Genomic DNA, 14,990 nt, shown 5'->3' with positions numbered 1-14,990 from the left:
AGTAATAATGATGTAAAATATGATTCAGCATTTACAGAGCTGTGGATATGATTCACCATTTGCACACAGATGTAAGGTACACGTAGCGTTGCAGGTTTCAGAACTGACCAAACAAAGACGCACCAGGATGATCCATTGTAACAAGTCTAGATCATATACGTATATACAGATTAAAACAAAGCAAAGTTCCAAGCCTTGGGGAATGCAGTAATGATAGCTTTCTTTAATTCTGTTTCACACCAATCACCTGCATCAAACCCCCGATCATGTGATCATGAACTCGCAATGACACGCACTGAAATCACATTGCAGGTGCTTCACCAATGCAGGGATGTTTACTACTGTCCAGTAACGGGCTCAGATCCTTGACGACGGTGTTCATCCCAGGCCCCCACTGCCGCAAGCACAGTGCAGCAACAGCAGCCATCTGTTTGCCAAAGTAAATCAAGAATTACACACACACAATAAAATAAAAGTTCGTTTGTTTAGAGTACTACTTTCAGAACAAGGATACATCGTTCTCTTTTAATGCAAAATACCAATATTAGTTGTAACTCTAAAGAGTAGCAAATTTGGCAAATAATATTTGCTTATGGTTTTCAGTTTATTTTGGTGAGTACCTTCTCCATAAAAAGTCGTACCCTAGTTAAAGTGTCTGTGTATAATCTATTTTAAAATAATATGAATATTTAAATCAACAGAAAGTTTGTTTGCTTTATGTTGGTGGTTCGTGTCAAGATTCACAAGCCATTGCTGACTGAGGTTTCCTCCATATCTTTGGAGGGGTAAAGCTTGAGTCATTGTGGAGCATGCGCTCTGTTTCTTCAATATGGAGAGCAGAAGCTATATCTGTCTGACACTCTGACCCTAAATACTATTTTTTGGATAAGTTCAGCTTAAATGCAGGACAAACAAACATGATCTAAAAATTCCTTTTAAAAGAAGAAATAGAAAAATGATTATGTCTTCCTTTTCCAATGTCAAAAGATGGTTATGTTCAAGTCACACTGTATAGACCTCTACTTGCTCACTCGAGCACACAACATCCAGTCTTAGCTATACGAAATGAAGCAGCGGCTAGCACGCTAAGATAAACCACTTGGTTTAGGCTCCTGCTTAGTGGCGTGTGATTTCAACACTATTCCAGAGGTATATGACAAAAATGGTGGGAGAGACCTCTATGTTCCTCAGCTTAAATCATTCTAAGATTGTTTACAATTCTGTCATCTATTTGACATGAGGGCTAGAGGGTGGTCTTGGAGCATCCAGTCTTAACAATATTGGTACCTTGCTGACAGCCTTTAGTGGGTATCCTCCTCCAAGCCTTGGATCTATGCACTGTTCCACCTTGTCTTCACTAAGCCTTGGTGTAGCCTGCACCTTAGGATAAGCAAATTAGCTGCTGCATCCTATACAGAAACTAGAAAAGTGAATGCTGGCATATGTATAACTAGGCTCCTCTGGTCATGTGGCAACAAGTTCAAAGAAGGAAGCAGCACCTAAGTAGCAGAAATCCTGGCATATCATTTAGCTGTCTAGGCATTAGTGTAATTCTGAAAGTGTGCAAGTATTCCATCACATACTTAGGTGCTTGTGCTCCCCAGCCAGAACAGTAATGGGGACCCCAAACAGTCTCAACCAGGTAACCAGCCCTGTTAGGGGCATGATGTATTGAGACACCAATATCACCTATTTTTGCAACATCATTGTCAAGGGTACCACAGAATCTAAAAGGCAAGTTTTATAGGACGGCGATTAGACCTGCTATGTTGTATAGTGCAGAATGTTGGTCTATGAAAAGACGACATGTTCAACAGATAAGTGTCGCGGAAATACGTATGTTGCGTTGGATTTGCGGTCATACAAGAAGAGATCGAGTTCGGAACGATGATATACATGATAAATTAGGGGTAGCACCAATTGAAGAAAAGCTTATCCAACACCGGCTGAGATGGTTTTGACATGTCCAATGGAGACCTCCAGAGGCACCGGTGCGTAGTGGAATCTTAAGCCAGGATAGTAACGTGAAGAGAGGCAAAGGAAGACCGAAGCTGACTTGGGTAGAGGCAATAAAAGGAGACTTGAAATGATGGAATATACCCAAAGACTTAGCCTTAGATAGGAGTGCTTGAAAGACAGCTATTCACGTGCCTGAACCTTGATTGCTTCTGCTGGGTTTCAACTCTAACCTACCCCAACTTGTTTGGGACTTAAAGGCTTTGTTGTTGTTATTGTTGTTGTATTGTCAAAGAGAAGTATCTTGCTGGACTTGATGTTGCTGTGGATGATGGGAGGATCAACCTTCTCATGGAGGAACTCGAGGCCTTTTGCAGCACTTACAGCGATCTTCACACGCTGCAACCAAGATAAAGGTGGTCCTGGTTGGACTCCCTTGATGCCCTTTTTACCTAAGATCATGGCGAGCATGAAAAATATATCAGCTGGCGTTTCCATGTTTGATAGTTTGTAGATTATTCAGGCTAAGAATACAGTCGATGCAAGTGGTTTAACAGTTTTAACATAGATCATAATATTGACCTATGTCTGACAAGAAAACGCCAGATGATCACGCTAGGAACTTATGGAAGTAAATCTTGTGTTCCTCCATTATACCATGAAGAATATCATTCAAGGAGCCCTTTGGGGCGTACTCATAGGCAAGAACACGAGTTTTCCCTTCAAGAAAACATCCAAGAAATTGCACAACATTGTCATGGTAACAAATTCTTAAAATGGTCGGAACCTGCAACAGAAGTATAATTTAGAAGGTAATCCTTTGTTGTACACAACAATAAATGAAAAACAATAACTGGAAAAGTTAAAAAAAGCAAGGCACACAGGCATGACCTCTACTTGAATTTCTTCAAGCTTTTTTACAGCAAAATTCTGCCCATCTTTAAGAACTCCCAGGAAACATTTGGTGGATGGTCCCTGTCCTATAAGAACATCATCATTGAAGTTTTTGGTTACTTCATTCAGTTCCTCCATGGAAATGGTTGATATGAGAGTTGGATGAAGTTTACTACCAGCTGCATTGAAGAAAATGAAGTGTAACGGATCTATTAAAGAACGTGAAAGCATAAACATGATAGAAGAAAATACGCAAACCAGAACGACACTGAGGCACAATGTTTCTTAACGAGGTTTGGACATCTGTTAGTTGTCCCATTGGTTATAACAGGGATTGGCCTCACTTTTTATGTCCCCCTAGGTTACAAAGTCCGACTCAAACTCTATCCTAACCCCTAATTGAACTCAAGTCCAAAATGTAACCAAATTGAACTAATATTCGACACATATTTAACATTAAGAAGTAAATACAATAGGTTAAGGTTATTGCTTCTTTGGAAGAGCACTATGGCACAACAAATAGTATATTTTGAATTATATACATGGTACACAATTACAAACGAAAATTCAGCAAAGGAGGGTGTATATGGTAAGGGTGAAATTTTATTGTGCTGAAAGTTATACCTAAACCTTAAGTGATACAGGTTTTATTTGCTTTTTATGTGTGTATCTACCAGGTTAAGGCCGACAGACAAATATGTAAAGAGAATTTGTTTCGCGTACCAGCAAGTTTGCTTCTAGCAACAATGATCCGGAGACGGAAAAGTACATGATCCATTTCTGGCCTCATTTGAATATCAGGTTGTAAGCAATCGATGGCAATGGAAATGGCCTCATGAACAAAGTACCCTTCATGTTCATCAAAATAATCATAAACCTTGCCAAAAATTCCAATTGCATTACGGTCTCTCCTATAAGAATCAAGGAAGTCTGTGGTAAGCACATGAGCCCTACCATGGTACATGTATCTCACTGTCTTCCAAGTGATGAGCTCTAAAAGAACAACTCCAAAGCTATATACATCAGATTTTTCGTTAAAAAGTTGACCAGAAACATCAATTGGGTCTAAATAATACTTTTCTGGTCCATTGTCATGAATAGGAAACACCGTATTTTTCTGTGCAACAGAAAGTCCAAGAAATGTTGACAAGTTCACATTGAAGATTTTTGGCACAAAATTCTTGTCCAGAAATATATTGGCAGATCTGAAGTTTCCTAAGAGGCTGGTGCCACATGAATCAGGATTTTCAGCTGCTAATGAATGGATATGAACCAGGCCCTCTGCACACTGGACTGCTATCAACAGGCGTTGTTGAAGATGAAGTTTTTCCATGGAGCAGATAGTGTCATAAAGGTTTCTGTTAGACGACGATATAGAGCCAAACATTGTCTTGGATAGATCACAGCAAGACTCGTACACACACTCTAAACTAGATGCCCCTAAGTGGAAGCCAACAACATTCGCAACATTTTTGTGATTCTTTTGACTCAATATGCTCATAGTGTTCAGAAATATCTCTCTGTCAGTTTCTGAACTTGTCTTAAGTAGTCTTACTATAATTGGACGATTCATGCCGAGGACTCCATTGTAGAGACATTCACGCATCGATTTCCCAAAGGCCATGAGGTAGTTTCTTGTCATTTTTTTCATTTGAGTTTTACTGAAAATTTTTAGATCTCCAAGTTGGTATGCTGCTAACAGTACATCCAGCTCTGTCTGCATGGCTTTCCTGATCATCCTTAGACTAGTAGCTACTTCAACCATTTCAGGACGTGTTTTCACGTCCCTCTGCAAGCATTTAGCTGCTAACTGTCCAATGTCTGCAAGAAACTTCTTGTTTTCTGCAACACTGATTTCCTCATCAAACATGCGCTGCACATCCTCCCCTCTTGTAAGAGCCTCATTAAAACTTTGAGCAAGGGTAATGGTCCCATCCACTGCTTTTTTCCTTGTGATAACTTCCAGCAAAACTACTCCAAAGCTGTAAACATCACTCTTTGGGGTTAGAATTCCACTCTCACAGTATGCTGGATCAAGGCAACCTATGGAACCAATGATAGTGGTGGTTTGCTGGGGACCATTAGCACAAAGGAGTCTTGCAATTCCAAAATCTGATATCTTTGGTGTAAAATTTTTGTCTAGCAGTATGTTAGCCGGTTTGATGTCACCATGAAGAACAGGACTATACATCGAATGCATGGACGATAATACTTCAGCAACCCCAATCCCAATTTCTATTCTTTTCTCCAAAGGGAAGGGAACCTGACCATTAGCGCTGTTGCCATGAAGTATGCTGTTGAGGTTTCCATTGGAGATAAACTCCATGACAATCATTATAGCATTTTCCTCCGTGCAGCAGCCCAAGAGTCTAACAACATTCTTGGGGTTTATTTGAGAGTGCACTATCACCTCCTTGGCAAACACCTCTTTATGGGTCCCATTTATATATCTCTTTACAGCAACTGAGGATTGGTCTTCTAGTGTTCCTTTGTAGACCTCACCAAATGCCCCTCTTCCCAGAATATACTTATACCCACCGGTTATGTTTCGTATCTCATTCTCTGTGAAATATTTCAAGCTGTAGTTGTTTTCCACTCTTTGAAGCACCTGACGCCCATTAGTTTGAAGGAAATCTCTAAGATTGTCCCCTTGGGAATCCATGCGCAACCCAGCACAGTGATAGGAATGCTATGGATGGTCGCTTGCCTGCATAACAAGGTCATATGTAATGTTACTATTCTTTGATACTCAAGTGACCTTATACTATTGAAAAGAAAGGAAGGAAACTATTCTTATAGGGGATTATAATGCCTGCTAGCTGAACAAAAGATCCTCAAAGAATCCTGACCTGCCACAGTGTAAACTTGGAGTGTAACAAATTCCACGTTATCTGAATGACAACTCCACCGCATTACTCATTACACCAGACCGAGTATGATAGGAACAAGCAAAGGCACTATTATTACAGATTTAACAGTATACAGCTTGTTCTCTAAAAAAAAAAACAGTAGACCAGAAAATGCAACACCTTCTTAATATGAGAGCTAATAGGTACTAAAAATTCGACATCTAAGGTTTAAAACAGAAAGTACTGATTTCATTTTTCATAAGGAAAAAGTCTACATAACCCCCCAACTATTCAGGATGGACTACTTCACCCCCCAAACTATAAAACCGAATTTTTTACCCCCTGAACTTTCCAAAACCGGTCAAATAACCCCCCAAGCGGTTTTGGACGGTGGTTTGCTACAGTGACGGTGATTTTGTCTTTTTCTTTTTTATTTATTTCTGCTGAATCTTTGAAAAATCATAGTAAATCACAGAAAAATCATAAAATGGAAAATTCAATTTTGTTGGACTCCACATGAGTAGATCTACACAGTGAACATATAATATGGTATGCTTTGGTACAAAGTTTTTGCTGTAGCTTTAGATCTATGCTTTTCTGTAATTAATTTAAATAATTCATAGATGCAGCTTCTATGGTCCAATTGTGGTAAAATTTTTATAGTAGACTAATTACTGTATGCTTGAACTATAGTAAAAAATTCATACTCATTGATCATGTATAACTTAGTTATAGATAAAACATAGATTTAACAAGAATAAACCTAAATAAATCTATAACTAAGTTATACATGATCCAATGAGTATGAAATTTTTACTACAGTTCAATCTACTGCTATCTAACTGAAGCCGGTAGAATAGGTCGTTTACACTGGTGTCCGGCGGCATCACCCCCACGCCCAGCCATCGTGGCTGCCCCCGCGGACCTCCGTGGGAGTCGCATTCTTTAGCAGCGGTGCGCACCCCGGTGGATTTAAGAGCGGCGTAGCGTGGGGATGGAGCGGGATCGACGGGTATCGATCGAGCAACGAGCGAGCAATGGAACGAGGCACAGGGAAGGGAACACCCGATTTCATTTTTGGGAAAAAGATAGGAAATCGCTGTTCACTTCCTGGTCAGTGGAGAGTGTTGACTCTGTGAATGGGAGTGGAGTGTTGACTCTGTGAATGGGGGTGGGCTAGCCAGCTTTGTACGGTGAAAGAAACGTTTTTGATTGTATAGTCACCTGAATTTCTACGAAACGCTGAACAACAATAGGGGGAAGAATCACCCAAAAGGATTTTTCGCACTGATTCTAATAATTCGTTTAAGATAGAATCTACATCGCGACAATTTAGATCTCTATATACGGGCTCCAAAATTTCTCTCGCTCCTCTGGGAGAGGGGAAACAATATTTATCAAAAAATCGACCGAATCAACGGCGACTTGGAGACGATAAACAAGGTATTGCTAGTCAGTCCTTGTAGGAGGACATATCTCATCGATCTTTCGCTGGAGCACAAGAAAACTGAAAGGGGAAAACTGAACGAATGATTCTATTTTTCTATGCTATAGGCCCCATACATGCATTCCTTGGACAACTTAATTCCAAGGATGAAGATGCGATTGGGTCAACATACATGGATGCAAGGCCAAAAACCAAAGCCCTCTCAAATTGGGATGAATGAAATGAAGTCGCCATAAACTCACAGTAGGCATCAAGAACTGAAACAGGAACAAAAACAAGAGGAGAGAGAAAGAGACGACTGACCACACCATGGATACTACCACTCCTCCATGAACTCAAGTAGCATCTAGGATGAGCGCATGAGCTAGTAGGGGGTGCCTACCTGTAACCTGTCGCAGCAGTGCAGCAGTAGGTAATGCGCGTAGGCGCCACCGCTAGGCTAGCTGATTGGAGTCGATCGAGCTTCTTCCGCTTATGGCGACTTCGGCGGATGCCGGATCGATGGTAGGTAAAGCAACCACAGACAGAGTCTTCGGCGGATGCCGGATCGATGGTAGGTAAAGCAGCCACGGCGTTAGAACGCGTGGATCGCCGCGGCTGGACCCTCGGCGAGTTCGATGATTGCAGCCGGAAAGACCGTCAAACACTTTTTTTTAAAGGAGGATGCAAGATCGGATACAATACTGGGGACACCAGTTTACCAAAGATAACATTCAAAAGCTACGCGCCTATTACAAGTTTCAGATTTCCAGAATGTCAGTAGGCATCACCGCACTATGCTTGAACCCTTTCAGCCAATCCATGATGTCATCCTTGATCTTCTCCACACACTCCCTGTCCTTTTCCTTCAGCAAAATACACCACTTCTGCAGGAAGGATAATGCAAGATACACAACATCAGTGGGAGCCTTTGGATGCTTATTCTCGATCGCCATCTTATTCCTAGTGATCCATAGAGCCCAGGCGAACCCTGCAAAGGTAAACATATAAGCAGCTTGTGTGGGAGGGGCCCCTTGCCCTGTAACCAGGATTCAGAAAACTCTTTCAGAGATTTAGGCATAGAACCCAGCCATAAATTTCCCTAAAGAAGCTCCAAACCATTTTAGCTAAACGACTGCCAAACAACACATGGTCAATGGATTCCCAACAGTCACAAATGCAACATTTTCCACTACCCTTCCATCCCCTTTTGATCAGACTAAGCCCCACCTGAAGCTAATTATTTAAAACCTGCCAGAGAAAGAATTTGATCTTAAGGGCCTGTTTAGATGGCGAAAATTTTTGCAAAATGCCACTGCAGCACTTTTCGTTGTTATTTAGCAATTAGTGTCCAATCATAGTCTAATTAGGCTTAAAAGATTCGTCTCGTGAATTTCATCTAAACTGTGTAATTAGTTTTATTTTTTATTTATATTTAATGCTTCATGCATGCGTCCAAAGATTCGATGTGACGGGGAATCTTGAAAAATTTGGCAAAATTTTCTGGAACTAAACTGGACCTAAGAGGAACTCTGCATTTCCAGATTGCCCAGCCACCCTACTTGGGAATCCCCTATTGGCCAGGAATCTATATAAAGACTTGGTCGAGTAGGAACCATGTTTTTCCAAGGCCCAAACAACAGAATCTTCAGTTTCTGAGTTCAAAGAGACTGTCTGAAGTTCATTCAGTAGAGAATTCCAGCTTCCAAACTCAGAAACAGAATGGGTTCTCCTAAAATCCACAAACCAGTCACCTTCATCCCAACAATCAAGAAGAGAACAAAATGGCTCCCTTGTCAAACACTAGTCCACGAGGGACCGACCCGTCAGAACTGGTGCACTTTTTTTGGGTAAATGCTTCGATTAGCGAGCCCACAAGGCTCTCGTATCCACTCCCTCCAGTCACCACAGAAAAAAAAAACTCACCCAGTGTAGCGACCGTGCTCCGTGACTACGCTTGGCTGCGCCTCTCGCTCGTCTTCTCCACCACGTCTCCCTCTCCACGGCGCCTCCCGCCTATCTTCTCCACCGGAGCGGCGAGCTCTGATCCACACCATCGGCGAGCTCTACACACCAATGAACTCCACGTGCCGACGAGCCTCCGTTCTCCTAAGGAGCAAGAAAATATTGCACTGAAAGCACATGTTGCAAACATATGTTTCAAGTGTTTCAGATGTTTCAACGGTATGTTGTAAGGGTGCCATTTGGATGTTGCAAAAGTAAATCCGGATGTTGCATATGTTTCAATATCTATACAGGTATGTTGAAAAAGTCTGTTTCAAATATTTCATCTGTTTTTCCAGTCGTATGTTGCAAGTATTTTTATCTGGGATGTTGCATATATTTCACACATATGTTACAAGTGTTTTATCTCAATGTTGCATATGTTTGCAATGGCTTTTAAGTGTTTTCAGTTATTCTGTTTCAGACGTATGTTGCAAGTGTTTCAGATGTTTCGGCTATATGTTGCAAGTGTTTCATCTAGATGTTGCAAAAGTAGATCTAGCGTTCCACATGTTGCAATAGGACCCACCTGTCGTAGTCGCCTGCTGCAGCTGCTGGGGTGCCGCCGAGCCAGCATAGATGGTCCCCGCGTGCATGCGCATGGGAAGCGGAAGCGGTGCGAGGGGTCCCCACGTGCAGGCGTGTGACGTGGGCAGGGCGAGTCGTCCGAGTGGGTGCGGGCCCCCGTGTGGGCATGCGAAGCGGGGTGCAGCGTGGGATACGAAGCGTGGGAACTGGGAATCCGAGCAGTCGAGGCGTGCGATACGGTGCAGGCATGGGCATCCGGACGTCCGGGCGCTAGCCACGCCGTTTTTTTTCCTTACAAACAAATCAGCGAGCTTTATTGATCAAGAATAGTTACATCGTTTATCAAGAACTCAAGAATAAAACTGGAAGCTCATTGTTCCAAATACAATTATCTTTAGTTTGCATAGCTCGTCTAACCAGCTCATGTGTTGTCTGATATGCTTCCCTGCTACAATGTTCGATGGAGAAGTTCTAGAACCCGCTCCAAATGATGTTACATTCAGGGTACACGGCAGCAGCCGAGAAATCTTCGGTCGTTTCTCATTGTTTCTATAACCTCCGTGCAATCGGATTGGACAATTAATCGGTTGGTTGTCGTAAGGTTAAGGCTACTTAGAACATCTCAAATCGATGTAGAGACAAAAATCAAACAGAAAAACGGGGTTGAAAAAAATTAAGGTTCTGAAGAAATAATAGAAGTAGTAAAGTTTTATATTTAAATCTATTTGATACACTTAACCAGTCGCGGCACTTTATATTTATAGTGCGAGAGATCTATCCCAGGGGTTAGGTCCAAACACATCATAAAATGTCAATCCAAATCAAACATAGAAAGACTTGGACTCGACCTGGGCGGCTTCATCAGACCATTTGGTGTAGGTCTGTCAATTTTGACGGCAAACATATACCTCGCTTTTTTTTTTTTGCAAAGCTTGCATGCCAAAAAAAAAACAATTTTATGAACTAAAAATTAACTAAGGATGATGATTACAAATATTTATTGGCCACATTTTATCTAAGGGAGATAATCATATTATCGGCCATGCATACTTTAAGCTTCCTGCCACATACTAGGATAATACTTTTTGAAGTACTTATCATTAATAGCTCTATCACCTTGCAATGTCTCAACCATTAGGAGTTGCCGACAATTATCTTCATAACTCCATATAGACCTTTCGAGCTTGGGAACCACTTACCAAACTTATTCGCCTTCGACCCAATTGGCAAAATCATTTTATAGATCTCCTACTTGAAAAGATTTTAACTTGACTTTCTTGTTATATACTCTACATATATTTATCCTTTTCATTCAATCTCCTTCAAAGCTTTGAGCCTCTCATCGGCAGCTTCAATCATTATTTTCCATCATCAACTCATGATACTCCTTAGTAGACAGCTCATCTTGCTGTTTGGTAGGGTTTCTCTCAGGCCCTTCCGGAGGAGCCCTACCAAACGTTAAGCTGTTTTCAGTGAAAAACTGCACTATGCCAGAAAAGCTTATCAGTGACACCTTGATTAGTGACTCAGAAACAAAACACGTCACTATAAGAATATTAGTGACGTGGGTAAATGAGAAGAGTCACTGATTAGTTGTTGCCCATACTCCAGGAACAAGACGCGTCACTAATAACAATATATCAGTGACTCTTGCAAAGAAAACGCGTCACTGATAAAACCTGTGACGCGTATTGCTTAGCCGCGTCACAGATATATGGCTGTATTGGTGACGCGTATTGCTCAGGCGTGTCACTGATAAGGCAAGTGACACGTTTTGCCTAGACGCGTCACTGATACAGGGACATATCAGTGACTCTTCTCAACAATCCACGTCACTGGTACAGCCGGCTGGACAACAAGTCAGATGTATTTGGCATTTGGGCTGCAAGGCAGGACCAAGTAATACACGCAGGCCCAAGTTGGGTACAGCCGGGTTGCTCAAAAAAAAAGTTGGGTACAGACGGACTCAACTCCGTTCTCCACAAGCCGCCGCCCCCGTCTCTCTCGTCGCATCCCTCTTCGTCTCCTCTCGTCGCTCCCCCACCGCAGCAATGTCACGAGCAGAGATCACGACTCCGCCTTCCCCCGGTGCTCCTCCGAGGTCCCAGCCCTTCCCTGCAGCCCGTCCGCGCCCCCCCTCGCGCCACCCCCGCCGCCCGGTCTCATGCTGGCTGTCCGCTACCTCCACACCGATGCGGCTCCCCAGCGCGCGGACAGCAGGTTGCCGCCCCTCCGCGACTCCACGACGCCGCGGCTTCCCCGCATCTGCACCGGATCTCGTAGGGGTAGGAGGCGCTCCATCCAGTCCTCCACTACTCCAGGTGTGGCCTTCTCCATCCCCATTCGTCTCACATCCCCAAACCCTAGATGGCGCATCAGCGGTCTAACGGTTTCGTCCTACTCTTCAGGAGGGGTGCTGGCAAGGAAGCTGGATCTGAGACGACAAGGACGTGCATGAACTCGCACTACTCTCAGCCAAGTTCAGGATCTCAATTCAGTCAAGCATGTCGGCACCAATATTCCATCAGGCGAACATGTAAGTAGCTAATCAGCCTGTATCTTCTTTGTTCAGTTGCAACAGATTGTGTTTTGTTTAGGCCAGTTATCTTGGCTTTTTGAACTAATCAGTTCATTTTTTTATGCAATATATAAAAAATTGTATGAAACCTGAACATATGCGCAGATGGCAATTTGATAGCTAAGTATTGAAACTAATCTTTACTTTGCGCTACATACATATCTAATTCAGTTTTAAATTTTAATTGAGTTGGAATTTCTGTAGTGTGGCATTAGTTAATGGGATTGCTAGCTTAGTTCCTGATAGAGCGGTATCGAGTTGCCTGATCCATGAGCATTATTGGCATGATGCTGTTATGCAGCTCAGCCAAATTCATAAATCGTCCATATTTAGATAGCAGGGCAGGTCCTCTGGAACACCATCTTTTGATTGTATATATATGAAATAGCAGGTCCTCTGCAACCATATGGGTTGCTTAAGTATTACTTATGGAATGATTGTTTTTTGCTGACAAGAGGTACTTGATTACTGCCTTGATGAACTGAGTTCTAGCATAACTGAGCATGAAGAAACCCTGATGTATGGTTGTATGTTGATGAATCGGCTGAGGGTTCTGCTTTACAGTTTTAGTTTGAGTTCTAGTCTAATAAACAAGCTTTAGAAATTAATGCTGGTATACTAAGTATATGCACACTGAACTGCCACACAACAGTCTTCAGCAAGAAGCACACTGTGATTAGATGCATCATCATACAAGAATATGTAATGCTGAAACTGATTAGTTTATTTTTACATAATCAACAGACCATATATTTATTCTTTTTTTTCAGTGCACCGAGGAAGCTCATCGTCCAGTAGAATGTGTGGAGTGGAATGTGAGTGCTCAAACTGAATTAGGCACCTGAAGTACTGATCTATAAAGGGACAGTTCTTGTGCGAGGTATAGTATTGAAGACATTGACCTGTGAGCACATGACTTGTAGTCAGCCTATACTTAAATTTTGATGTTTGCAGGGCTGCAGGTAGCTATGTTGGCTTCTAGCTGGTAATAAACCACTCTAGCAAATGCAGGTAATTAACGAACATGCTTATCTTGTAAATATGTGTTAATGAAGTTACAACTTTGAGTAGTATTGCACAAGTTACAACTTTCGAAATCCACACCATTCAGTACGCACATTGTGCTGCTCTGTTTACTAAAACCCACGTAGCAATGCTTCAGTGCCTCAAAGTAAACACCAAACAAGGTTTGTGAATTTAGTTTTCCATTTTAAGTCACACACTCTTTTGTCTGGTCTATTGCTGCTCTGTTTATTAAAACAATGGCTTGCATTTTCATGGATGCACCAGTGTTTGGATGCCTCAAAGTAAAGAATAAACCAGGTTTGAGAGTTTGGTTTCACAATTTTCGTCTAATTTTCTACACTGCAATGCAGGCCTTACTGTTTCAGCTCCAGTGTACAGTGCCTGCTAAGATATACAATCATTTCTTCCTGTATATATGGGCAACCATTTTCTTTTCTCCAATGATATTGGAACAAAAAAAGAGTCCGACAGCCATGACCATAACACAGTATCATTATTCGGTAATAGTGGCACTAGCTGATTGCTCATAGTCTTGATGAAAAAGTTTGTGTGGCCTCAGCATTCTGTCTTCAAATCAGTCTCAAGGAAACAGTCCTGCGTGTCCAGAAAAAAGTCTCAAGTAACAGTTGTATTTCAAACCTTAATGCGATTTCACTACATTTGTAGGCTATTCCCTTGATGTAGAAGAAAACTCTACAGTTTCTTTTCAGTGGAAACATGCACAGTACTACTTTAGTCATAAGCTCGAATGCTCGATGCTTTACGCTGCCTATATATTTTACTCAGTGATAGACATAGGAACAGCACCATCTGCTTGCTAATGAATTTCCACATCTGCGGATGTTCCTATGTCCCTTGATTGTTTGCATCAAGCTTAGCAACTGTGATTTTTTACATTGATTGTCTATATTGTCCTGTACATTGTACTGTACCATGTTTTCTTTTTTACCAAAGTTCTATCTTGACACAGGAATTTGAAGTGTTGACGACGCCCATCGATATGCTCATGATTAGAGAAAAGCTAGCCAGGTTCTTAGTGGAACAAGTCATCGAGAAGAAAGGAGAGTTCCATCATGACCAGTGATGTGTGTTTGCCATTATCAGTGTGAGTCCAGTGATGTAGCGTGTGACTAAATAAATTAAGCCCAATGTTTAGATGGATTTCGAACAAGTTGTGATGGATTTTGAACAAGTTGTGAACATTTGATATAAATGTGAATCTGTTGAACTTGATGTCTATCTCGTGTGAACATGTTACATATTGATGACTTATATATATATATATATATATTATATATATATATATATATATATATATATATGTATATATATATATATATATATATATATATATATATATATATATATATATATATATATATATATATATTTCTTCTGTGAACGATGTGGGGTTCTGATGAGCAATGTGTACATTTGTTATATGCTATCAGTGACACATTAGACAGACATGAGTCACTGATATCAAATTATCAGTGACGCAAATCAGTGACGCATATTCTTAGTATGTGTCACTCATATATCCTTATTCGTGACGTGTGTTACCACAACGTGTCGCTGATATAGACTTATTAGTGACGCGGGTTCCCACAGCGTGTCGCTGATATGGATTTATCAGTGACGCGTGTTCCCGTTTTCAGTGACGCGTATTCTGAATAAGCGTCACTCTATTTCCTTATTAGTGACGCGTCTTACAGTTATCGGTGACGCA

The 14,990-nt window shown here is 41.5% G+C and overlaps 1 protein-coding gene and 1 long non-coding RNA gene across 2 annotated transcripts; one reads left to right on the top strand and one right to left on the bottom strand.

Annotated features, from left to right (window-relative positions):
• Positions 1-1,480: 1,480 nt before the first annotated feature.
• LOC136510420 (uncharacterized) lies at positions 1,481-8,074 on the bottom strand. Its single transcript, XM_066504870.1, has 7 exons — positions 7,530-8,074; positions 5,700-5,781; positions 3,574-5,557; positions 2,848-3,029; positions 2,614-2,743; positions 2,250-2,408; positions 1,481-1,713 (listed from the first exon to the last, which is right to left on the bottom strand). The coding sequence occupies exons 3-7, from the start codon at positions 5,510-5,512 to the stop codon at positions 1,481-1,483; spliced, it is 2,643 nt and encodes an 880-aa protein (XP_066360967.1). The 5' UTR covers positions 5,513-5,557; positions 5,700-5,781; positions 7,530-8,074.
• A 3,568-nt stretch (positions 8,075-11,642) lies between these two features.
• On the top strand, positions 11,643-13,824 carry LOC136514242 (uncharacterized). Its single transcript, XR_010773580.1, has 5 exons — positions 11,643-11,978; positions 12,066-12,193; positions 13,006-13,115; positions 13,190-13,246; positions 13,612-13,824. It is a non-coding gene; the product is annotated as an uncharacterized lncRNA (long non-coding RNA).
• Positions 13,825-14,990: the final 1,166 nt, after the last annotated feature.

This window comes from Miscanthus floridulus, chromosome 16, assembly GCF_019320115.1.
Source record: "Miscanthus floridulus cultivar M001 chromosome 16, ASM1932011v1, whole genome shotgun sequence".
NCBI classification, from domain to species: Eukaryota; Viridiplantae; Streptophyta; class Magnoliopsida; order Poales; family Poaceae; genus Miscanthus; species Miscanthus floridulus.
Note: the sequence above shows the minus strand (reverse complement) of the source record. Positions and strands in the feature narration are given on the sequence as shown.

What these genes read in the sequence shown, in the direction of transcription:
- LOC136510420 (XM_066504870.1), bottom strand. Translation starts at nt 5,512, where the DNA reads ATGGATTCCCAAGGGGACAATCTTAGAGATTTCCTTCAAACTAATGGG. An exon ending in TGCTAGAAGCAAACTTGCTG is followed by an intron (nt 3,030 to 3,573) that starts GTACGCGAAACA and finishes TCTTCAATGCAG; the next exon opens with CTGGTAGTAAACTTCATCCA. An exon ending in GTCCAGCAAGATACTTCTCT is followed by an intron (nt 1,714 to 2,249) that starts TTGACAATACAA and finishes TCTGTGGTACCC; the next exon opens with TTGACAATGATGTTGCAAAA.